Below are 26,867 nucleotides of genomic sequence, written 5' to 3' on the forward strand. Positions count from 1 at the left end.
AGCATTCGGCTTTATCAGCCTGGGCCTATCCCAACTGACACTTCTCCTCTGCATTTATGCAGTTATTAAGTTAGCAGAGATGCAACATCTACAAGTTGAAAATAAATGGTGTAAAAAGCATATGTGGATTTAAGGGAGACTTGTCATAGTATATAATGTGAAAAGAATTACAATTACATAATGCAATATTCCCCGGAAAGTAACTCAATATCTTATTCAAAATGCTTTCAGTACAAAGAGCCAATCTCTATGTATTATCAATCCCCTCTCGCATCTCTAATGAAAGTACAGATGCAAAGTACACAGTAGTTATAGGAAGGCATCCAATTCAAATGCATCATTTTAATGTGTATTAAATTGTAGGCCTGACAACTTCACTTTCTAACAACTTATTAAAAGAGAACACCATGCATTCAACATTAAAGCTCACCACCATAAATATAGGCAATAGTGTTTGGATGTCTATAGATTCTGGAGATTCAGCGCCAATGTCAACAACAATATTAGTGGCTTTGTCACATTTGCTTTTAGAGCCCATTGGAAATTAAGGCAATTTGGGGTATGAGTGGACAGTGGAAGAACAGATTTTGGGATTGGGCTAATGCCCCAGCAACTAACACACCACTCCTTGCTTTCCCAATAGTATTTTTAATTAATTTTCCTCTTTTAGTTATTAGTTTGTTTATTTGCAAGTTTTTTTTAACCAAATTAAACCTTGCAGAGTAAGATAAGACTCCGCCACTAATGCATGAGCTCCCATTCACTTAGGGGCTGCCCAGAAGCACTTTGTATTTCAGTTAAGTTATGCACACATTGCTCAATGTAAATGCTACAAGCAGCAGATCTTCGGCCAGGCACCAATTGGCTGGTTCCTGGTACTGATCCTGGACTCCCAGGTAGTGTTTTGCATGCTGTAGCATGCGGCCATAATTCTCTAAGCAGGGGCAGGGCCAGCAAAACACTAAGTGTGGCAGGAGGGCACCGTGCCAGCTCCAAAAAGAAGAAAAGGGGGAACAATGGGGAAGGGCCTCACTTGAATGCCTCCTTGGACTGGATAGGAGTTTGCCTTGTAGGAAAACATTACATAAATGGACTTCAATATAATAATGCACTTAGGACAAATGAATACACTTGGAGTTATATTTTCTAAACTGCGGGTTTCAAAAAGTGATGTTGCCAATAGCAACCAGATTCTAGTTATCATTTATTTAGTACATTCTACAAAATGACAGCTAGAATCTGATTGGTTCCTATAGGCAACATCTCCACTTTTTCAAACACGCAGCTTAGTAAATATATCCCTTGGTCAGCTTATTGCTTGGAATATGATGAAACAGCATTAATAACCTGGAACTGTACACAAAGTTTTATCCCTAATATAATCTGAATCATTTTCTGCAAACTAGAAGCTCTGCTATTTTTCTTTAAACTCATAAAACTTATTTATATACACGACTCATGACAAAGCCTGTTATTACCGACACTTTGATGAATTACCCAGCAGTACAGCAGCATGAGCAGCTCTCGTGTGTAGAAAATTGCTGCTATTAAATTATATTAGGTGAATATTATTAGTATCAATTTAGAGGGATAAATGCTGGAAATATCAAAAAGTACAAGTTTAAAATAACATTTTAGTAAGGTCATGAATGACTATGTACCCAAGTCATAAGTGACTAGAAATGAACAAAGATATGTGTAGTGCTAAAGGAAAACTTTAAGACTTAAGGGTTCATATTGTCTTCTTGGAACATGATTTCATCATGTAGGTATAGTTGTGGATCTGATCTCCTCTGTGGGATCAGAGAATTAGACATTTGATACTGTACACATGTGGGTGACCAAACTGGAATGATCCACTCATTAAGCGCTCTGGTCAAGTGAGTGTATTGCATGGGACACAGATAGTACTGCTAAGCAATGACCACACACACTGGAAGATCTCGCTCATCAGTCAAATGGATTTTCATATAGTGCAAATCAATAGGTTAGTCTTCATAGCTAGTTGCTTTGGGACAGCACCCAGCCATCTGCACTTGCAAGGAGAGCTTTAGGCAAGATGTAACCCACTCTTGGTTTAGCAGTTCTATAAGAGTACGAAGAAGGGAGAAGGGGGAGATCTCCAAAGAGCATAGAATGTTAGAGAAGTAAACCACTTTCAATGTTCTGTCTCTGGACACTTTAGACGTTCCTCAGTCAGATTGTTCATACACGTTGGGCTTGATTAAACCGTATTCAACGGCTTTGGTTAAACACTCTTGCGCAGCGTGAGCCACTGGACGCTTCTTTTCTTCGTTTTCATTCTTTGAGAGAACAGTTAGGATTTCAAACATTTCACTCTCCATCAACTTCTCCGCCAGCTCCTTCTCTTCACTCATCATGTTCAAGACAATGATGGAGCCGCGGTGCTGGAGTTCTATACTCTCGCTGAGGAGCAGGGCCTGAAGAATCTGTAACCAGTGGTCAGTCTGCAAATACAAAGTGGTGAATAAATGTAAATGAACACTGGGAATATATTACATAAAGGTGAAATATACATGATATAGTATGAAACCGATAGCTCAGCTGTACATATTTATAGGCAGTATTGTGGCATAGTGGTAAGCATTGCTGGGGTCATGGGTTCGATTCCAACCAGTGTCCTACCTGTATAGAGTTCACATGTTCTCCCCTTTTTTGAGTGGGTTTCCTATGGGTGCTCCAGTGTCCTCACACAGTCCAAACACATACTGGTTTCTTTCAAATTGGACTGTTCGAAGGAATTTAGACTGTAAGCTCCAATGAGGCAGTGGATGATGTGAATTATTACACACTCTCTGTACAGCGTTGCGTAATATGATTGGCGCTATATAAACATTAGTAATAAACCATACTGAAGAATGGGGGATTTAAATCATACCAAGCACTGTTTGTCAGTTTATGCCAAAGAACCACCTAAAATAGCTAAAACAGGTGTTAAGGCCAGGATACAAATTGATTAATTCAGAAAATGCATAAGAATGTATATGTAAAAAATTGCCATATATTAGCTGTACAGCTATTTTGATATGTAAACAGCCTTTTCAGAGGACAGAAGCTGGCTAGGGTGCCCATTGATAAACGTAGACAGGATGTCTTTTGTGCTTAGGAAAACATCTAACCCGGGATCACAGCAGCTTAAATTTCTTTTGGACAACTCCCAAAACCTTTACATATACATTTTTGAATGTTGCTATTAGCTATTTTATACCTCCCAACCTGTAGGTTTAATAGTCCTTCCAAACTGGTAATTCTGCCAAATAGGTCTCTGTTCCTGCACTACATGCAGTAGCATTCAGACCGGCATTACACATCCATTCCATATCAGTATGGGTGGTACCCACTATGCCTATACCGATATGTCCGACACTGTTTAGTGCGACACAAAGCCTAACAGATGAAATTGACATCACTCAAAAACGCAACTGATCTTTCCACTTTTAAAGTGTCAGTGGACGGACCTGGCACAGTTTATTCTAATCTAAGGGTTAGGTTTACAGTGAGGGTTAAGGTCAAGCACCGGGTCTGTGCATTGCCGCTTTAAAACCGGAAATATCAGAGTCGTAAATTTCAACTGTCGGACATATCAGTATCGGAAAAGCCTACCCCACCCACACAGTTTACCGTCATGTTATAGTGTGCCACAGCCAAGCTGTATGCGGGATTCCAAAACTTCCAACACCAGAGGGTGGTCTAGCGACTGTAAAATTACCAGCTCACCTACAGCAACCTGTCATTTAAACAATGAACTATTCTTGCCATTTAAACTACCTGTATATAAGGGACAGATTGAAGTAGTAGTTCCATATAACCTTGTACAAGGTGTTTCAGTGCACAATACCGCCAAATATGGTACAGAAATCTTCCTCACACCTCTATGAGGTACGAGCAAAACAGGTGAAGATTTTAACTATAAACATCACAGAGGCACCAGTCCTTAGGAACCTCGCAGCTAACTGAATCGCCCCCACCAGCCTACTACAATAACAGGACTATGTAATGCAGTATCTAATGCAGGAGGAACAAAACATGTGACATTTTCATGGTCCAATCACAAGTCAGATCTATTAGTTTTATTTGCAAGTGTTTTGTAGGACTGAAACTGTTGTATTTTACTGTGCACGGATCATTACAAAATACATCTTGCAGCATTCACTTTATAATGACAGCATTTTTTAATCAAAAACTCCACTAATAGCAATAACAAAGCTGAAACCTTCAGTATAAAAAGCATACAACCTTTTTTTTTTTATTTAGGTATTTTTACTTCTTTGACAGATTACAACTTTAAAATAAAATAAAGACACACACACACACATTTGCTTGGAGTTGTAGCTGGTTCAGGTGATTGAAATGCTACACCATCAGCTAAACCATATGTTATAATCTGAACTGTTACAACAGATCAATATCGATACAGTCATACAAAATGATTGGCTCTTACCACTTGTGTAATCCTCTGGCAAATCTTGGGCTGCACAGATGTCAGCATGGCAAGAGTCCCAGCAGCCGCACGACGCAGACGCTCGTCATCTTCACCACTGTACAGAACTAGTAATTTCAATCGATCGGATCCCTCCGCCATGAACAAGTCTTGTACCTAGAGGAAGATTAACCGTGCACCTTACAGACTGACGTGAGCACAATACTTATAGCAAGGCAACTGACTAATTGTAAACTATCAGCAACTGGCTGCCGCAGATCTACCAATACCTCATAACTATGTATATAAACTGCACATTAAAAATATATACTGAGGTTAAAAAACCAATGCTTTTTGTGACCTCCTTCCATGATAAAAGCTGCATTATGGAGAGGTAGTAGGTATTAAACTTCTACACCAGAACTGTATGAAACCAACATATGGAGGAGCAGTAACTATAATTTCCTGTCCCCAAATATAATTTATGTCACATCATTTATTTGGCATCAAATGTTCCCCTAACAAAGACAGAAATAGGTAAAATTCTATTCTATTCTATTTTATACAGCATAGCATTAGGAGTTTCCTGGCCAAACCCTGGATAATGAAAGCTAGATGGCCGCCCTACAGTACATGGAAATATGTGGCACTAATCCCTGCGGCTTGAATACAGGTGTAGGCAGCTTTAAATCACAAATGGGAGTTGGTTATTTAGCTCAGAGGGTTAAAACACAATGAGAGAAGACACACAACACAAACACATATGTTCATTTACATGAAAAGAAAATCCCAAGGGGTCTCTTGAGAGGGGTGGATAGTACTTGCAGTCACAATGTTAAGAACGGCATACACAGTACATGTTTCAGCCTCACCTCCTTGCTCAGGGCCATGTTACACATGCACTCTGTTGCAGCTGCCCTAATCATTTCATGCTCTTCAAACATATAACCCTCAACCATTGGCACTGCCTTCTCCAGGATGATCTTACCCCTGCAGGATACAATACAGATCATTAGGAATGTCTGAGACATCTCTGCGGGAAATGGTATTAATCACACATTGCATGTCAGTGCGTTGTCTTCTAGCAGAACATAACCAACATACTTATGTCTAATATACAGTAAACGGATTACTCCATCTGAAGGAATCAGTGTTACAGCATTACTCACCTCAGCCTTTCGCTGATCCCTGCCAGGTTTGTTAACGCCATCAGTGCTTCAAAATTCTGCAGAGCTGTCCGATTAAGATGGAGCAGGCTGACCAGGGGTCGGACCACCTCATAGATCTGTTAGGGAATGGAAATTGGACAATGAGAATGGGAGGGATGTCTCTTGTATAGTTACCAAGGCTGAAAAAGACACAGGGTCATCAATTCTAATTATGTTATATGCGGAGGAACGCAAATCAGGCACCCAAAGCAGCAGTTGCCCATATAACCTCACAATCTTTCTGGTGAAGATGCACCCATATCCATAAAATTATGTTTTCTCCATCCGTAGCATGTGAGTAACCTTTATAGTATGCTTGTTATTGGTTTCAGAATAGCCTTTTTATTCTTTGTTTTGGTTTTCCTACATAATGTTGGGGTCATTGGAGTATATAGACAGGACGAATTGACACTTTAAGAACTTCTGTTAATCAAGTCCTAGCTCCTCCCTCTTTATACCCCAATTCCTGTTTCCTCAGTTTATGTTTAACCAAGCCCACAGAAAGAGGCGATAGAGAGAAAAACAAAAAGAGAGAAAAAATAAAACATTCTTTTACAAACAAGACAACATGTCAAACAATAGGTGAAACAAGAGCGTTAAGGATGAGCGCCCGGTGTCCCCCAGTACAGAATACCACGTGCCTGTCTGACACACCTGCTCAGTAGAGGCATCATGTCATGCCGCCCAGGAAGCACTCACTGAACTCAGAGTGCGCCCAAAGATTATCTGGAACAAGCTGACCACCCCCACCTATAAACCTGATGCACTACAGCAGTAATCCACCAAGCAATAGTCACCTTGGAAGCTGGCCAGCCTCTCTTGAGTGCATCATAGAGGACCAGAAGAACCTCAGTTTTTTGCACCTCCCGAGTCCTACACACATAAATGTGAAAAGCACAGTCCACAACGAGAGAACAAATTGAAAATTCGTCCTCCAATGACTGAGAAGTAGTCAGGGCAGGAATTACAATGTCCTGATTTAAGTGAAATTTAGGCACCACGTTTGGGAGGAATCAAGGCTTGGTCTGAAAAACTACCCTATACGCATAAAAAAAACCAAGAGATGGAGACTTGCAAGATAAGGCTGCAAGCTCTGAAACTTTTCCCGCCATAGAGATGGCCAAAAAGAAGATAGTCTTCCAGGTTAAAAATCTGAAATCAATCGCAGCCAAGGGTTCAAACGGTGGATGCTGCAAAGCATTCAACACCAAGGCGCTACAGGAGGAACATACGGAGGTTGCACATGAAGCACATCATGAATAAAATTTTGCACATCAGAGTGAGTCTTCTTGAAAGAAAACAGAAAGAACAGACACCTGACTCTTAAGAGAACTAAGGCACAAACCAGCATCCAGACTGGCCTGCAAAAACATGAGCAACTTGGACAATCGAAAAGAAGAGTTAGGAAACGCCTTCTTTTCACACCACGCAGTATAAGTCCTCATGACCCGATGATATATTTTGTCTGAATCCGGTTTCTGAGCCCAAAGCATGGTCTGCACCACGCGCTCAGACAGCCCCTTAGATCAAAGTATCATGGCTTCAACAGCCAAACCGGTAAAGCCAGACATTCCAAACCTAGATGATTGAAAGGGCATAGCGGCAGGCGCCATGGAGAGAATGTCGGTGTACCAGGCCCTCTAAGGCCAATCCGGTGCCACTAGAAGGACGGCAATACCATACTTCTTTACCTTTTTCAACACCTTCCGAAGCATTGCTACCAGTGGGAACAGGTAAACGAAGTGGTACCGCCAAAGAACAGACAATTTTCTACCCCTGGAATAAAGATGGCCAAGACTATGGGAACATGAACTTCGACCCACTGAAAAATCCTGTGTGTCTCTCGCATGGCTAAAGGACTTTTAATGCCGTCCTGGTGATTGAGATATACCATCGACTGAATCTTCACTGCCCGTCCCTGCAGCAAATGTTGCACGCTGATCAGAGCATGGAACACTGCCTGCAGTTCCAACACATTGATCGGAAGTTTGAATCCAAAGACCCTGAAACAGAGTGTGAAGACTGACAGCCCTCCAACCCTGAAGGCTGGCATCCGTCGAGATCAAGGTCCAATCCCAGATTGAGAATGGACGACCCTTGCAGAGACTTTGTTTCTGCAGCCACCAAAAAAGCAACTGATGCACACAAGGAGACAGACGGACTAACTGGCAAATTCAGATGGGATTTGTTCCATTTCGAGTATAGTTAAAAATGGAACTCCCGTGCATGAAACTGAACAAACTGGACCGCCTCGAAAGTCGAGACCATCTTGCCCAGAACTCTCATGCCAAAATACACAGAGGTCTGTTTGCAAGTCAATGAACTGTTACCATCTTCTGCAAGGCCAGAATCTTGTTCAGAGGCAAGAACACCTGCTGTTGTCGGGTGTCAAATAAAAGCTCCAAAAAGATCATCTGTAGGGTTCGGACCAACTTGGACTTTTTTAAATTGAGAATCCAATGGTGGGATTCCAGAGTCAGGATCATTATTTGGATATAAAGACAGAAGTACCTCCAGAGACCCCTTAAACTGCAACAGAACAGAGCAGCCATGACCGCCATGATATTGTTGAAGACCTGTGGGGCCATGGCTAGACCAAAAGGGAAGAGCCTGAAATTGGAAGTGTTTCGACCGAACCGCAAACCTGGGGAGAGACCGATGACCCACCCAGATGGGAAAATGCAGCTACGCATCCTTGATGTCTAGAGCCACCATGAACTCCCCCTGTTCCATACCATGAATCACAGACTGCAAAGACTCCATCTTGAACCTGGGCACCTGATCTGGGTGTTCAAAGATTAAACATTCAGAATGGGTCTGAATGAATGAACCATTTTGTCACCAGAAAAAAGTTGGAATAAAATCCCACAACTTTTTGTGAATCCCACACTGGAATAACTACTACTGGAGGAAATCAGAAACTGAATCGGCTCTCGCAGAGCCAGTCGCTTCCGTGGACATGAGGGAAGCCCTGTGGAAAAGAAGTGCCTGGGATGAAGACCCCGGACCCAGGCATATATGGTAGACTGAAACTACAGATCCCTGAAGAGGAATTGTCTCAAGAGCCTTTTTAGACTCAACATCAGCCTCCTAGGACTCAAACCAGAGTCCGACAAACCGAAACCTCTGAGGCAGATATTCGTGCCCCTATCCTTCTGAGCCTTATGGAAGTTACATTTGGACATTGTGTGTGACTAATATAATATAAGATATTGTTTTGGACTATTATACAGTGTTTTTGTACACACGGCCAGCTCATTTGGCTACCAGCTGATATATAATTATCATACATGTATTAGGTCCAATATTGGCTTTGTATAGTTGTTACCTATGGTTGATACTTATAAGGGGATCATATTGATATACCATTTAAAGTCCATTACTACTGTTATATATGTGGTTATGTACAGCACTGTGTGATTATATTATCAATGATTTATTAAATTGTTTTACACAAGATACATTGTCTATGCGCCCAGGGACTAACTACTATCATCAATATCTTGTGTATTGTAACCATTTATCATGCTGTACATTAAGGATAATATGCCTCAACTACTAAGCAAAAATGCAGACCTGCACTTATTCACTTATTAACGCAAGTGAACCAAATTATCTGCCATTTCCTGGAAAAGTAGGTGTCTAATATGTGGGTTTGCAGAAACCTGAAAAATGTTCATGGTGGGAACAATAAAGTCACATCAAACCCCAAGCTACTTCCACTTAAGGATCACCCCCATCCCCCCCTCATTAATGTCACCTCTTCTCCTAATATACTGCTCAGTTTACGCTCGCATATGTCATATATTAATTGAGAGATGGAGGGAACATCAGAATTGTCTTTATTACATTTTCTGTGTTTAAAGATTTTTATTACATTGGTTAAAAAAAAAAAAAGCATAGAAATTTGCATTTTACACCAGAGTCCAAAAGACATCCCATTGCAAGTATAGCCAGATGCTTTGTTTATAGCACCTCTGAGCTGACAGAAATACATGGTCCATATGCCAGGAGAAAAATGCTTTACCCTACAGGCCAGACCTGAGCGTCTTCATAGTGCACTTTATTTGCTCCTCGCAGCACAGTATTGTACAGCCCCTATTTTATGGCTCTTCAGTCACTCTATATGTACTTACCCTTTCACCTGGAAATGCAATCTCAGGGTTTGACGTGATGGTTATCTTGGCCAGAGCTTGCGCTGCTTTTGTTTTTCCTCCCTCTGTTCCTTCTAATGCCAGTGGTATTAAAGCCTGCAAGAAATGAGAGGATTTCAAGTATATTACTTTAATGTACCTTAGAAGAGTTTATACATGAAATGACATAAGTGCATAGACATTTGTGCAAACTAGTAGGCATGTAACCTAGAAAAACACTGTAGAATTCGCACAACACAATGCATTAAGTGTAAATGTACAGATCCTGGATGGTACTGGTATAAAATGCAGATGTTGTCAAAGGAAGAGGAGGTGATGGATAAGATGGTCAAGAGGTGGTAGGATAGTTGAGCATAAAGAAGGGAGTTTTGAAAGAGTGTTTGAAGGATTGTAGATTGGAGGAGAGTTGGGTGATGCAAATGTAGGGAGTTTCAAAGATGGGGGAAGCATGGTAGAAGTCTTGGTGGCAAGAGTGACAGGAGGAAATGAGAGGTGTAGGTCAGAGTCAGGACAGAGTGGCCGGGTGGGGGTGTACCTAGATACGAGGTCAGAGATGTATAGGGGAGATGTGTTGCTGAAGGCAAGGAATATTGAACTGAATTCAGAAATGGATAAGAGCCAATGAAGGGTTTTACGAAAGGAAGCAGCGGAAGAGAGGCAAAAGGAGAGGAAGATGAGCCTAGCTGCAGCATTCTAGATGGATTAATAGTGGTATTTTAGAAGCGCAAAACTAGATGGTCTTTCATAAACTGCATATATATGATTGTGGAATTGATGTAAATGAGAAATGTTAAGTTACATATGCACAATAAATTCAATATTTATTGAATTTATACAACTATTATCTCGTTAGTAATAAAGGAGCGCTCACTACATTATTACATAACATCCTGGATGGATTGAAGGTTGGAAAGATGGAAGTCAGGAAAGCCAGTGAAATTATGAGCAAATGGACCAGGATTTTGGTTGCTTCCCAAGAGACAAGTTACTGAGAAGGAGGCAGCAGAATTTGGCAAGGGACAGTATAAATAAAACACAATGGGTCAGTGAATTTCCAGGTGGGTCTTCCAAAAAACAAAAAAATGACAATGTGTCTTCTATATAGCAGGTCTGTGTTGAAGTATTTAGTGAGATGGAGCGAGTTAAAGAACACACACTAACAATACCTAGATACTTGTAGGAAGAATTTCTTATTACTTGGCAATGCATAATTGAAGTATCACTTGTCAAACATAATTAAAGTTACTGGGCTATACTGCAATCCATATCAGTGCCAGTATGAGAACTCATTACCTTTCCTCCTCCTTGAGCTACAACATTTCCTCTGTCTTCAGGTTTTTCCACTACAGCCAAGAAGACCCTAGAGGAAGAGCAAAAGACTTTTTAAGACCAGCCGTCTCTGCACCACAGCAAGAAGTAGACACCTTTACATGGCTAATATCAACATTTGTAGCTTATATTTATGTTTAAACATGTATTTAAGGAGATCATAGTTATTTTGCACAAAAGCCCCAATTGTAACTGTTTTATAATTGGAATATTATTTTTCTAAACTGAAGAACTGCAGCAGTTATGTCTGCCAGTCTGAATAGCTTGTCACCTTCCACTTCGCTGCAAACAGTAGGTAGCGTTATTCTCACTAAATAGCAAACTGTATTGTCTATAGCCCAGTTAGTCTGGGCCAGGCTATGTTAGTGAATGGGGACAAGCACCGAATGAGCCCTAGCAGCTGTGAGAGACTCTTGCAGAGATACCAGTGCACACACAGCAATCATGAACCATTAAATCAAAGAGAGAATTTGTTATAGTTTCCACTTTGGTTACAGGGTATTAACCTATATTTGACATAGATTGGCAACATCTAAGCAGTAAAATAAGCTAGTGTACAGTACTTTTGTTTTAAACATATTTATATATAAACATACAGGCACCATCATTACAAGTGGTATTCTTTAATTAGCAATATATTTTGTGGCAATGCAGAACTTAAGGAGAGAATTACCTGGATATTAGTTCCCTGGATGAATCTGTTAATGCTGGACTTTCGTTTTTCACCATGCAGGCCATAGCCGACACCACTCCAGCTGCCAGTAGCTTGCAAACCCGTGTCTCAACAAACTCTTTCTTATCCTACCATTCAATGACACACAGAACAGCCACAATGTGAATGAGACTAATTTTCAGCTAATGTCAAATTGTCATCTACTTATAGTTATGTAAAATTCCAGAATTCGGTCTGTTCCCCTCACCTTTGGGTGTTCTTCAGGAACATGCTGTTTGGCATACTTCGCTAGTTCTAACATTTGTGGGTCTATTTCTTCGCGGTCATAGCTGTTGGTACAATTTACCAGAGTGGATGCAACTGCAAAGATCACAGTCTTGTCCTGTGACTGTAGAAGACAAACACACAGGGTACATTCTTAGAAGCATCTTATTTAACTACAATGACACAAGGCTCAAATCTGCCATGCAAGCACTGCAATATGATTTGTTCTGCCAGGGTCTGAGGCAAACACTTCTAATGCTCAGTGGGCCGGATTCATTAAGGAAAGTAAGGCAAAAAAAGGAGTAAGTTTTCTCCTGGAAAAAACCATGTTACAATGCAAGGGGTGTAAATTAGTTTTATTTTGCACACTGGCTGTTTTTTCATATAGCACACAAATATTTGATAGCTTTATTTTTACACTGAAATTTAAAAGTTGATCTAGGACACGCCCTACCCCAAATATAAATCTGCCATCACATTTTAAATTTACACCCCCCTCCAATAAAACATGGTATTGCCAAGGTGCAACATTACTAAATTTTTTGCTTTACATTCCTTAATGAATCAGGCCCAGTATGTTTCCCTGTGGCTCAACAACAAACTAATTTTTGGTCATCTAAACGTCGGATTAACATTCTAGACCTGTGGCTTAGGATATCCTGCCACCATATATCAGTACCAAGCATACTGTACACACTTTACCTTTGCTAGATTGAACATTTGCTGCAAGGCTGCTTTATCTTCTACAAACTCCTCTTTAACATCAGCATCAAATGTAAGATAGGCCAAGCCTTCCACAGCCCAGCGACGGGAGCTCGTCTGAATACTCTCATTGCAAAGCCACCTGCGTTATAGGAAACAATTGGATGAGGTTTTGGTGTTTATGGCTCAGTTATGGCTCTTTAGTCACGTTACCCATAATCCACCATAAAGAGAAGAACTCACTTGCGGCACTGTTTTGCTAGCTTAAGAGTAGAGCCTTCTGCAAATTGTTTCATGCTGAAGTCAGTGCCTCCTGCTGATCCCAACTTACACAGACCCTACAGAAGGGGCATAAAAGAGCGTCAGCGACACAACATTATAGAAAGGGGCAAGTTGCTTTCCTAGCACAAAATTACACAGACGCACCACCAAGGCTCGTATACGGATTGCATCATTTTCATTTTTCTTGTATATATCCTTTAATAGTGACACGCCATTGGCGGTGATGAAGGAGGCTCTCTTAGCTTTGCCAGCAGCATGGATGAGGGCTTCTACTGCCACTTGCTGATCAATCTCTCGTTCTGAGGCACACAGCGCGATGACACTATCCATTATACCACTCAGTTCAAGAGTCCGGTTTCCAGCTTCAGAAGGACCCTGCAGCAGGCAGGAGACCGTCTGTATTGCACGTAGTTTCCCATCCAAACCATGGTTTTCAAACCAGTTACTAGAGGTAGGAAAACACACAAAACGTACATTGTTGCCAACAAATAGACACAAGTGACATCTACTACCTGGTGAAATCAGCCAGGCTACTAAGCTATATTGTTAGTGTATCATAGTTGACCTGTGTCTGTTCAATACATACAAATGAGCAGATGATTCACAGATTTCAACTCAAGATTTAAAAAAAACAAAAAAAAAAAAAAAGTTTCTCTCAATCAAAGCTCTAAAAAAGGTATTTGCTGAGTTATAGTCATATCTAAAACAAACATATAAAAATAACAACTATATAGACAGATTACTTGACCTAGCTATTCCAATATAACAAAGATTAATATAACCAACAAATGCTGCTATTAGAGATGGTTGCTTCTTTGAAGTCTAATCACAAGCATGTATACATGTTCCTGGCAATTACCCTCGTAATAAATGCAACCACTAATGTCACATCATTTAACCATCTCAAGAAGAAGCCATACAACACTATGGTCAATCAAAAGCAATAACACCCGGTTTAAAACTAGAATCCCACGAAGGTGTGCGTTTATGGGTTGTTGGTTTTTTTAACATTAGTCAATGTGACTTCCTGTAAGCATAGGCAAACCGAGAGGGGGTTTCCTAGTGCCTGGAAACCCCCCTCCAAGCCTGGGGCACTGTATAATTGAGGTGGCTGGACCCTGCTCCCGCGTCACACGGCTCTGCTTGAAAACAGTAGTGCACGCAGCATTGCCCATGTATATTATGGAGATAGGAAGAGTTGGAGAGCAGCCAAGCACTGTCTAAAATTATAGTCACGCCCCCATGCATGCTGGTCACACCCACTGGCGGCGCGGTGTGGAAACCCCCCTCTGCAAATCCTGCGTTTGCCCTTGGTAAGACATACGATTTTTCTGTACTTTTTATCTTCAAGTAATTTAGGGGTATTTTTAAGAAAGCACGGTAGTGCACTATCGTTCACTTACCGTGGAAATCAGCTCCCGATGTGCCCTCCGCAAATTTATTAAAGGTGCATCATGGATATCTGCTGCTTTGCACTCCTGATCGTTTTTGCGAGCAGTCACCATTCAACAGAATGGTGACTGCTCCTGGCCGCAATCTAACAAGTCACAAAAAAATGTTTTTTTTTCGGGAACTTGTTGTGTTAATGTACGCCAGCTGCTGAAGCTGGCGTACATCCTCCGAAATGCTGCTAAAACTGTTGTTCTTGGTTATGTCCAGCTCTGCTCCGGAGAGCAGAGCTGGACAGCGCATGCGCAGGGAGTGATCTTGTGATCCCTCCCTGTCACAGCCTCAAGCTCTCCAGACAGCACATGCGCAGTTGTATGAAGAACTGAAAGTACACTGAAGGGGAGGAGATCCGGAGACAGCGCGACCGAAGACGCAGTGGTGAGTATGTTTTTTTTTATCACAGAAACAGCAGTTTTTCGGAACTGCTGTTTCTGTGTTCCATTTTTCATAAATTTGAGAAATACATCCATGCGATAAGGATTGATAAGTATTTCTCGTTTTGCACGATAAATGATAAATGTGCCCCTTAGTTTTCTAAGTGTCATGCAACTACCACGACCACCACAGTCATAAGACATATAATGTGAGCAGAGAGGGTTTGGAACACACGTCTTAGCATGTTCGCTCACAGAACAAGCCCCCCACATCCCTCCCCTGCCATTATGTACATAGGGGGAGGACTCTGATTCAGAGATCAGGTGATACAATCCTCAAGAATCAGCTTGAATACAAATATGTAAATGAGCTCCAGCTGAGACTCTGCAGCCATATCAGTCTCCCTCACAAAGATATTGCAAAGGGAATATTAGGAAGACAGAACGTTCAAAAAAGGTACAAAACACGTGGTTCAAAAAAACATGTATTTGGGATTGCAGTTTTAAATTTGAACTACATCTTTTTAACATTGTCTTTCCTCCCCTGCCATCCCTAAAGCCTAAGGTTTCTCTTGAATCTGGGGAATGAAAAAGGACGGCCGTTTTGCGAGTAAGCCGCAGAGGAGTACTATGTCCTCTTGCCATATCATCACACCCCTTCAGATGAGTGAGGTAATAGCGTTTCAATATCTCAGGACGAGAACTTTTGGTGCTGGAACGTTAAAGCTCAGTGGCGTGATGACAACCTTGGAGGAGACAACACAGAGCAAATTGCAGCCTCCACTGCGTAGGCTTGATTTTATCAAGGATTCCAACAAAATAGGAAAGGGGGTCCCAAAAGTGGGGCCCCCCAAATCGCAAACAAGAGGCCAGGGCATAACTTTTTAAAAATGTGCCTTCAAGATCTGCTTCTGTCACTGCTAAAAGGTAAAAGATTCCCTTTACGGCTTCTCAGGGCCGTAACTAGGGCTGTGCGATAGGGGGGACCTCCCAGGTCGCAACGCTGAAGGGGGGCGCAGTTTAGAAATGTTTTAGGTTTATTTGGTTAAAATTGAGGGCTAGGGGGGCGGCATTTGTCTTTCTCGCCCTGGGCGCTAGATATCTAAGTTACGGCTCTGCGGCTTCTTACCGAACATAATCCTCACAGAGCTTGTGGAAATTCTCCCGTTCTGCATCACATTTAAGATCATCAAACAGCTTGTTCAGGAGGACGGAGGCACTCATTCTGGTGGTCTCAGTGACAGCAAGGTTGCCAGGCATCTCTACAAGGCAGCCTCCTACTTCAAGGATTTTCTTTAAACCTGACCAAATAAAAGATCAGTTACCTGGAATTATTCCAATATACAGTATAACTAGCACTAGCCCAGGCAAAACTGCAAATAAAATTAAAAAAACAGATTTTCATCGACAGCAAATTCCATAATTAAAAAGAAAAGAAGACTTCTTGATACCCTGGTTCAACTGATAGTAGCATCTGTAAGCATCACTGTTCCTGTTCCCAATTAGCTCCGCAAAATCCCAGTACAACTAGCTAATTAGGATTCATAAATTGGACTAAACGGTATTCATATAATATATATGGTGTTAAAGAGGTTTTAAGGAAAAAAGGTAAAAATTTTAATAAGGAAGATGAGATTTAAACAATTTAATTAAGTGGGTTAGGAAACATAGCTGTTCTAGGGATAAATAAAAGGAGTGTAAAATACATGCAAGGGGCAGAATTAAAACAATTTAACCGAGTTTAATACCAGCTTTTTGATGATGTGCCCCAAGATTTTTCCCTTATACAATACTATGCAAAAGTTTTAGGCAGGTGTGGAAAAAATACTGCAAAGTAAGAATGCTTTCAACAATAGAAGTATTAATAGTTTATTTTTCTCAATTAACAAAATGCAAAGTGAATGAATAGAAGAGAAATCTAAATCAAATCAATATTTGGGGTAACCACCCTTTGCCTTCAAAACAACATCAATTCTTCTAGGTACACTTGCACAAAGTCAGGGATTTTGTACGATTATAGTGAGGTGTATGATTAACCAATCATACCAAACAGGTGATAATGATCATCATTTTCATATGTAGGTTAAAGCACAGTTATTACCTGAAACAGAAACAGTTGTGTATGAGGCTTAAAACTGGGTGAGGAACAGCCAAAGTCTGCTGGAAAGGTGAGGTTGTGGAAGACAGTTTCATGTCACCATGACAAGACTGAGCACAGCAACAAGTCACAATGTAGTTAAACTGCATCAGGAAGGTCTCTCCCAGGCAAAGATTTCAAAGCAGATTGGGGGGTTTCAAGATGTGCTGTTCAAGCTCTTTTGAAGAAGCACAAACAAACAGGCAACGTTGAGGACCGGTGACACAGTGATCAGTCAAGGAATCTTAGTGCATCAGATGAAAGACACATCATGCTTACTACCCTTCGAAAACGGAATATGTCCTGCAGTGACATCAGCTCAGAACTGGAAAAAAACAGTGGGACCCAGGTACACCCATCTACTGTTTGGAGAAATCTGACCAGACATGGTCTTCATGGAAGAATTGCGCCCAGAAAGCCATACCTTCGACGTGGAAGGCCAAGCGATTCAACTATGCATGAAAACATAGGAAATGGATGCAGAAAAATGGCAGCAGGTGCTCTGGACTGAGGAGTCAAAATTTGAAATATTTGGCTGTAACATAAGGCAGTTTGTTGGACGAAGGGCAGGAGAGCGGTACAATAATGAGAGTCAGCAGTCCACAGTGAGCATGGTGGAGGTTCCTTGCAAGTTTGGGGCTGCATTTCAGCAAATGGAGTTGGGGATTTGGTCAGGATTAATGGGGTCCTCAATGCTGAGAAATAAAGACAGGTACTTATCCCTCATGAAATACCATCAGGGAGGCATCTGATTGGCTCCAACTTTATTCTGCTACAGGACAATGACCCTAAACATACAGCCAATGTCATTAAGAACTATCTTCAGCGTAAAGAAGAACAAGGAGTCCTTGAAGTGATGATGTGGACCCCACAGAGTCCCGATCTCAACATCATTGAGTATGTCTGGGATTACATGAAGCAACAGAATGATTTGAGCAAGTCTACATCCACAGAAGATCTGTGGTCAGTTCTCCAAGATGTTTGGCACAAACTCCCTGACAAAATCCTTCAAAAACTGTGTGCAAGTGTACCTAGAAGAATTGATGCTGTTTTGTATATCTATGTTTGTTTGCTATTTTAATTGGAGACTAAGGGCCTGATTCATTAAGGAAAGTAAGGCAAAAGAGGAGTAAGTTTTTTCCTGGATAAAACCATGTTTCAATGCAAGGGGTGCAAATTAGTATATTATTTTGCATATAAGTCTGTTTTTTTCATGTAGCACACAAATACTTCATAGCTTTATTTTACACTGAAATTTAAAGTTGATCTAGGATATGCCTTACCCCAACTATAAATCTGCCATCACATTTTAAATTTTCATCCCCCTCCAATGCAATATGGTTTTACCAAGGTGCAAAGATGCTCATTTTTATTTTTTTTGCTTTATTTTCCTTAATGAATCAGGCCCTAAATGCACAGTGCCAATTCCCTTGCTCTGATCGTTGAATTTGATTTTCAATATCCACTCTTATTTTTTGAATACTATTGTACGTGTTATATGCATTATATACTTTTTGCATTTGTGGAGCACAATATACAATATCTGGGGCATATAAAGCAGTATCATTTTTAAGATTATTAAAAAACAATGTTATATTTAGCTTTCTGGTCAAGTTAGACAACACTGCTCAATAACAATGAAAGTCACTGACTATGCTACTTTTCACAAGAGGGATTTCCAGTTCACCAGCAGTGTTTTGGCATGTCTACAAAACAGGGGTTGGTCTCTTTGATGCACAAAGCAGATGTAGTAATTAGAAAAAAAATAAATGCCGGATATTAACATAAAATAAATAACAGATTCCAAGTGAACCATCAATGGTTTTGTTGCAGATCACAATAGGTCAGCCTGCTATCTGGAGGATCTAGGGTGCTTAGGAATGCCTGCAAAAAGTATTTTGTAGGCTCTGTAGTCCACTTACCCTGGTCAATGACCCACAATGTCATCCCATTGTTGGCATCACGCAATGATTTTCGGGGCACTACTTTTATCAGAAGATTTAGGGAATTCTCCCAGCCGTGTGATGAGACACTAGACTGAGTTAACATCTCCAATAAATGGTGAATCATCGACTTCAGTTCCTTTGAAGGATCTTTAAAAAATAAAAAAGCAGAAATGTAGAACTTTCACATGACCAGTTATTATTTTACAGTTGTATTATGACTAAATAGCTGTTTTACCCAAAACGATTGCACCTTCTTTCCCTCGAATATCTTTTTTCATGCCTTCTTTCAGAGCATCAAACATGGCATGTAAGACACTGCATGCCGCAAGAGAGACCGGCTCATCGTCCATTGCCATCACCGCACAGAACTTCTCCATGCCCACTGCACTGAGGATTGCCATTGTCTACAGAGACACACGCAGAAATCTATAGTACATGTCAAGATCATGACTGATCTGGATACAACATATAGAGACTATGGGCCCGAGTCATTAAGGCACGTATCTGCCGATTTTGAGCGTATCGTACGCAAAATCAGTCTCCTCATGCTCACAACCCGCCTATATCATCATCATCATCATTTATTTATATAGCGCCACTGATTCCGCAAATTGCAGCTCTGTCTTTGTACGTAAAGGACACTTACTACAGCCTACGATTTCAGGGAGAGAACGGGGCTAGGAAGGGGCGTTTGGACAAAGTCACTTCATAGTAGGGGCATGCCAAGCTCAAGTGCACGCAGCCATGTCCGAATCAAGCTCTGGGCGTCTCAGAGCTACTTGTTTTTCTGCCCTATCTCTTTCTATCTACTAGCTATAGGGCTAGTCTAAGTCCCAAGTCCTCATGATGTCAGCATTGTATGCATGCTCTAACATGTGTCTGCAATCAGGATCAACTGTAAAAATGTCTGTTATGTACAGTATACATTAAGGACAGCCTAATAAATATTTTTCCAAGGGGAAAAAATAGTATTCTAAAAATATATATATTTTTGTTTTTAAATTTTCATCATAAATAACTATATTATTAACAGGTAAAATTAATTGCTTAATATTTTTTTTTCTGTGCGTTTTTTTGGAGATTTTATATTCCACATAGGTATTGTACATATCCTGCAGTATCTAGTCTAGTAGAGCAGTGTAAAACTACACCTGTCGTCAACACCACACGTATCTTTAGATCCGTTCCTTGTTGATGGGAGCACAGAGAGACGATTTACGTGCGGCTTATAACAAACACACAAGACGCCCAGTATACGTGCCTTAATGACTCAGGCCCTATACGAATAACAAGCCTTTTCTACGCAAACACCATAGACCAGGGTTTCCCAAACCCAGTCCTCAGGGCTCCCCAACAGTGCAGGTTTTCTGGATCACATCTGACATAATTAGGGCCACCTGTGGATCTGTTACAATGTGTCAGTCAGTAATGAATACACCTGTGCTCCAGCAAGGAGATATGGAAAACCTGCACTGTTGGGGAGCCCTGAGGACTGGGTTTAGGAAACCCTGCCATAGACACATTGTGTCCCCTCATGCCAAACTGAATCTGCCCGATAAAGTAAAGAAAGAGAAATTCTAATTTTATTTATTCCCTTTAATATATTTACTTAAGTGTCAGATTCATCACACTGTATGATTAGTGTGCTCACTGAGAGCTGCCTTCAGTATATCTTCACTGATCAGATGTCACCACAAGTACCAGTGCTACATGTATTATTGGCCGTGGAGTATTGCTTGTAACTGACTCCATGTTCCCAATGCTCACTGCAGTGCTATAGTTTATCTCAGGAGGCTTTAACAAAAAAATATTGTCCGAAACACAGACTCAGCGCTCCCTAGGGATTGCATCCAACCTATAAAAAAAAGGGACCATCAACCTTAGAATATATGTATTGAATAACAACCAAAAATTATAAAGTATCCATCGCCGACACATATATTCAAAACAAGTTGGAGACCACATTTATATAGAGATCCAACGGTCTTAATTTTTCGAGAGATAAATGAAAATAATTTTGGGATGTTTATTCCTTTATCTGAAGAAAACTAAGACAGTTGGACTTATATATAAATGCGGTCTCCAGCTTGTTTTGAATATATGCGAGAGTGCCGGATACATATAATTTTTGGTTGTTATTTGATGCAGAGGCTTTAATGTCTGTGGCTCTAATTACAGTGAAACCTTACTCGAGACTGGTGACCAGTGCAGAGACCAACCAGGGTCCTCAGAGCAGCCAACATCATATCTGCTTTCTTAGTGTCCAGCATCTGTTGCAGGAGACGAACACCATCGCTCTGAAAGATCTTCTCTGCTCCAGCGTCTTCACGAGCCAAGACCACCAAATTCTGTGCTGCCTGCAAGTGACATATATATAGTTTAGCACCGTCTTACTCAAACATTGCTTCACACTTCTGTTCTGATCATTCTCTACCTTTTGTTGCTTCTCAACATCTTTCTCATCAGAGTCGAGCAAGATGCGGAACATTTGGTCCACTCGGGAGTCTGTGGAGGACATGAGTTGAACCTATCAAAAAGAAAATGACATTTTTTACAGGTGCAACGAAGGTAGAAATCAGAAGAACAAAATATTTATCACAAAGATGTAGCTGCACAGACAATTTATTTGCTTAAAACACATATTACCTAATTGGAGTGGTTATCCAAGTAAAAGTATACAAAATGATTAATTTCTGCTTATCGGTTTTGTTTTGTTTTTATTTCAACTCATTATCTGTGCAACACTGCGGGTCATGTGTGATTTGGCTTACCTTCTCCTGTGCTCGAACTCCTAGGTTCCTCACACTCTCCTGAAATACTTTATTTTTAGGTTCCAGTGTCAGACACCTCCGGAGATCAAGTATTGCCTGGTCTAACCGTCCCAGTTTCTCCAAGGCTTGACTGCGCCTGAACAGCGCCTTCACATCACCCCCATCTACCTCAATGGCTACAAAATGAACAAACTGCGTATGAGTACATCTCTCCATCTGTTCTGCACAACCTCCTCAACTCAGTACCCGAGGGCACTCATCATTAATCATAAAACACAACCTGCTTACTATTATGGGCACATGTTAAAAGTGTATTTATGTAAACAGTTGCACAGTTCAAAAAAGCGGAAAAAAAACATGGCGACAACATAGAGGCACTTCTACTGTGTAACCAATCTGCACATGGAAACTGTTGTAACAATTCCTTATTGTTTGAAGCGTTACAGCAATTATTTTAGGGGAATGTCACACCCGACATTTAAAAAAAAAATCCCTCTCTGTACACTCTATACTCCATGGTTAAGCAGTGTACCTCAAATAGACTAAACTTGGTATTGGCCAGATTTTGCTCAAGTCCCCATCTTCTTAACCCCCCAGATGTGTATGGTGATGGCAGACTAAAAAGGTGCCATCACCTGCTCAAAAAGATCTGTCCATGCAACCATTTACCTTTTGATGCATCTTCCTCTGCCTTAAGGTAGTTCTCCTGAAACATAATAATAATTAAATGACTATGTCAACAGAATTATACATTTGGTAAATAGAGTGTAACAATATAAATTCCGTTGTTTTATTACGACTAAGGAGTATGTACACATCCTCATGTGGATTTTGTTTATTATTTTGACAAGTTCTTAAAACTGCCCTCACCCTTCACCACACTAAGCTGCAGTGAAAATTTAAATAAACAAAAAAAAAGTAAAGAAATAAAATATGAATAACTGAAGGTAGCTGCCATAGGCTGCCCAGTGACAGTGGGTCATACTGAGGAGCTCAGCGATATTCAATGTGGCATTGTCATAGGATGCCATCTTTCCAACAAATCAGGTCATCAAATTTCTGCTCTATGAGAGCTGCTCCGGTAAACTGTAGGTGCAATTATTTTGAAGGGGAAAAGTATAGGAGCAACAACAGCTCAGACATGAGACCGCACAGGCTCACAGAACAGGACCACCGAGTGCTGAAGCACGTAACATGTCCTAAACTGCAACACTCACTGACGACTTTCAAACTCCCTCTGGAAGCAACGTCAGCTCAAGAGTTGCTCATCGAGAGATTCATGGATTGGGTTTCCATGGCTGAGCAGTTGCATACAAGCGCTGTAAAGCACACCGCCATTGAAATCTGTAGAGGTGGAAATACGTTCGCTGGAATAACTAATCACACGTCGTCATCTGGCAGTCTAATGGACGAATATGGGTTGGCTGGATGCCAGGAGAACACTTCTTACCCAAATGCTTACTGCCAGCTGTAAAGGTTTGTGGAGGAGGATTAATAATCTGGGGCTGTTTTTCATGGTTTGGCCATGACCCTTTAGTTCCAGTGAAGGCAAATCTTAATGCTAAAGCTTACAATGACTTTCTAGAGAATTGCGTGCTTCTAACTTTATGGCAACAGTTTGGGAAATGCCCTTTCAAGTTTCAGCATGACAATGCCTTCAAGCACAAAGATAGGTCCATCAAGAATGGATGCCCCAAGTATGGTGTGAAAAACTTGACTGGCCTGCACAAAGCTCTGGCCTTAGCGCCATCACACACCTTTGGAATGAATAGGAACGTAAACTGCGAGCCAGGCCTCATCGCCAACAGCACTGCCCACCCACACTAATGCTCTTGTTGCTGAATTGATGCAAACCCCCACAGCCATGTTCCAAAATCCAATGTAAATCCAGTAAGTCCAGTGTAAATTCTCCCCAGAAGAGTGGAGACTGTTATAGAAGTAAAGGTGGAACCAACTACATAATAAATGCCCATGGTCTTGAATAAGATATTCAACAAGCACATATGGAGGTGATATTTGGGTGTCCACATGTATTTGGCCATGTAATGTATGTATATCAGTCCTACAATCTCATTTCAGCTTACTGGTGGTTTCCATGATTATGTCTTTCAGGTAAAGCAGTGCTGTTATGTATATATGAGTGCCCATTTATTAAAAACAAGTACATTATGTAAACCAATAAAAAAGGTAGAAAAATAAATTGATTGTTGCTGAACGTCACTGTGGATGGTCATTATATACAGCAATGGTCAATAACGTACTTGTCTATTATTTTCTCAGGAAACAGAACAGCTAAAGAAAAACAAAACAGTACAGTTTAATTCCCTTTGCAACATGTTAATATATTATTTTAATATCTGCCAATGGGTATATCCATCTGTGATAATGCTCAATAAAAACACATGTACTGTTAACGATAACTGAGGAAATGCTTGAGAACCATTAATTTACAGGCTGGATAGAGCACTCTAAGGCTTTTCTGCTTAACTAACAAGTTTCATAAACGATACTTTAAGTGTGTCTTGTCTGCAATTTTTAAGAAAATAAATACAACTCGCCTTCATGGTAAAAGTACTCATGGCAAAGAATGTAGGCACAAACATGACTCTTAATTTCATGTAACACAACATTAAAAGTAGCATTATTTGTTTTAGTGGGGGTGGACTTGTATCAAATAAATGAAACCTACCAAACTTACCAATTTCAGGTGACAGATAGCACTGTTTCTGTGTAATATGGCTGAATCCTTTTTATCAGTTGATAACTTGAGTGCTTTTGTATAGCAAGATAATGCAGCTTCATATTCCCCCGATTTAAAGTGCTTGTTACCGTCTTCCCTGAGGTTCTCTGAATTCATCTTCAAAAAGAAAACAGATTTATCAAAACAACTCCCCTCGCAATTTGAATACAGTCAGTTACAGTGCAGATTGTATTCACACATGCATGGAGTCAAGAACTCAACCTACGATGTGGCCATCCAACATGTCCTCAAGTACCCACAACAGGTCAGGTCTTCAGCACTTATTTTGGTGGGAACAGGCCTGCTCAAACAGATGAAAGAATCACTAAAGATAAATGCAAGCTACATTATATAAGAGAGCCACTAAAACATTCACAGGTAGATATGTAAAAGTTCCTTTACCCTGCCAGAATTAGAGCTGTGACATTTTATTTACATTTGCTGTGTGGCTGAGTATAAGTTATTGTTTTCTGTTATCAGAAATTTTCTGCAAATTGTAACTAAGAGGAGCTGGCTCCAGTGCCAAATGGCATGACTGACAGTAAGTCTACTGTATGTACTAAAATCCCACCCTTGCTTATCCACAATATTTATTTGTTTTTTTTAATACTATACTATACTCTACTATAAAAGGCAGGTGCTTGTTGGCCTTTGTTTAAATATTGTTTTTATGTCTGCTATTATTTTTTTAGCAGAACAAGAACAAAAAACCTGTTGCTGTACTGCGAACTGTGAATTAAAGACTATTTCTACTTGTAAAAAACTAACTTATTGGTCTGTACTTGCCCTCCCTTAAGTTTTTACTAAATACAATGCTTAAATTTTGGATTCCTTTTGGTGGGTTTTTAAGTTTAGTAGTCTATGTAATCGGTCTATCATCACTACTTTCTAGTGGCGTGTGAAGAGCTAAATGATCCTATAAACACCATTATTATTATTATTATTAAGATCCTGCTTGTTCCTGTGTGACACCTCTCCTTACTGTGTTCCCATGACCAACATATTAAAGTGCACACTTTAATCCATCCGCCAGCTGTCCTGTGTTGAGCCCACTATCGTACTTAAGTGCTCTGCAGCTACCCAACAGTTCTGGCCCTTAATAACTGGTCACAAAGGATTCCACAAGCAAAGAGATGCTGCAGCAGCTATGTATTACACAACATTCTTAAGTGGATCTAAGTGCTGTTGAATGTGCATGATGTTGGCAGCAATACCCTTCTACAATTTGGGATGCTACATTGGTGTTTAGATGGCACTCACAGTGGTACTAGTAGGAGTAGTCAATGAGGACTTCTTGGTGACAACCAGTGAAACCCGATAAGGCATAGAACATACAAATGCATATAAACACATTTATATGCATGTAATATGTGTTTTTTAAACATGTGTCTGAAAACAAGTTATCTTGTTCAAACCAAATGACATATATAAACTCTTCTTAACTGTATCTCATTGTGTTTACAACGCACTCCCATTAAGTTTTTAACTGCATTGACACATGCCAGATGCAATGAAATGTAATAATAATATTTTTTAAAAAAACAAACAAAACTCACCACATGCAACACAAATACACATAAACATGTATAGTCTTATTTGGTAGTGAGATGTTTATGTTGACATATGCACCTAACTTATGTTAGAAAGAGATTTTAAATGCAGAACTTTACTGCCAGTATAAACTGAGCATCAAGTCCTTACTAATCCACTATAAGTTTTAGGAAGTTTCAATACTTTCTTAGAAACGCAGTTATGCATAAGTTCGTTTCAATACTATTAAACCAGACTTCTCCATTGCAGCATGCTATCATATAGCAGTCTACAAATGTAATGCAATTCACCTCCCTTGACAGCTGAAATATTTATTGTAAATATAAGACCATTTCATTCATTCAATGGGTTCTAGTTTACAAAGGTGAATTTCCTCCAGCATGTAGTGCAAGCATTAATGAGCCTACGCGACATTTTCGTCATAACGTTAATGGTCATTTAATACACTGTATAACATAATTTCCACGCCAATCCCTTTCCACGACACCAGCCACATCTTTGTTCTGACCTTCTCCGGACTAGTCTCTCCCATCTCTAGGTTATGATGAAGGCCTCGACCAGCGCCGCGATGTTTCCCAGCAGCAGTCTCCGCAGATAACACACAGTGGCCGGCTCTCCACCAGCGCTTTCCCCGGCTGGCTCCACCTACAGTGATTATACAGGGAGCGCCCACTGACCAGCCAATACCTAATATGGAAGTTGCTGTCAAATGTGGTACTGCAAGTGGTTCATGTACATTGTACACTATCCATACCTGTGCTTATTGTATCCGCCATGGTTGTACTGTATATAACTCTAAAGGTAAATTGTAACATAATAACGTTCAACGTTCATTCCCATTCTGCA

General features: G+C 40.5%; 1 protein-coding gene across 1 annotated transcript; it reads right to left on the reverse strand.

Moving 5' to 3' along the window:
* Window positions 1–632: 632 nt before the first annotated feature.
* On the reverse strand, window positions 633–26,658 carry UNC45A (unc-45 myosin chaperone A). The gene is made up of 20 exons (XM_075207827.1): window positions 26,530–26,658; window positions 24,429–24,587; window positions 22,400–22,436; window positions 21,731–21,906; window positions 21,394–21,486; window positions 21,149–21,316; window positions 19,195–19,363; window positions 18,936–19,106; window positions 16,006–16,177; window positions 13,198–13,498; window positions 13,015–13,109; window positions 12,772–12,913; window positions 12,053–12,193; window positions 11,806–11,933; window positions 11,097–11,163; window positions 9,786–9,899; window positions 5,611–5,726; window positions 5,314–5,431; window positions 4,463–4,618; window positions 633–2,468 (listed from the first exon to the last, which is right to left on the reverse strand). The coding sequence occupies exons 1-20, from the start codon at window positions 26,551–26,553 to the stop codon at window positions 2,193–2,195; spliced, it is 2,823 nt and encodes a 940-aa protein (XP_075063928.1). The 5' UTR covers window positions 26,554–26,658; the 3' UTR covers window positions 633–2,192.
* Between the last annotated feature and the right edge of the window lie 209 nt (window positions 26,659–26,867).

This window comes from Mixophyes fleayi, chromosome 4 (assembly GCF_038048845.1).
Source record: "Mixophyes fleayi isolate aMixFle1 chromosome 4, aMixFle1.hap1, whole genome shotgun sequence".
NCBI classification, from domain to species: Eukaryota; Metazoa; Chordata; class Amphibia; order Anura; family Limnodynastidae; genus Mixophyes; species Mixophyes fleayi.

Excerpts from the sequence above, each read along its gene's own strand:
- UNC45A (XM_075207827.1), bottom strand. The coding sequence starts at position 26,553 with ATGGGAGAGACTAGTCCGGAGAAG. Across the intron at positions 12,914-13,014 it reads CTAGCAAAACAGTGCCGCAA|GTGGCTTTGCAATGAGAGTA; the intron begins GTGAGTTCTTCT and ends CCTATAACGCAG. Across the intron at positions 11,934-12,052 it reads TTCCTGAAGAACACCCAAAG|GATAAGAAAGAGTTTGTTGA; the intron begins GTGAGGGGAACA and ends ATTGAATGGTAG.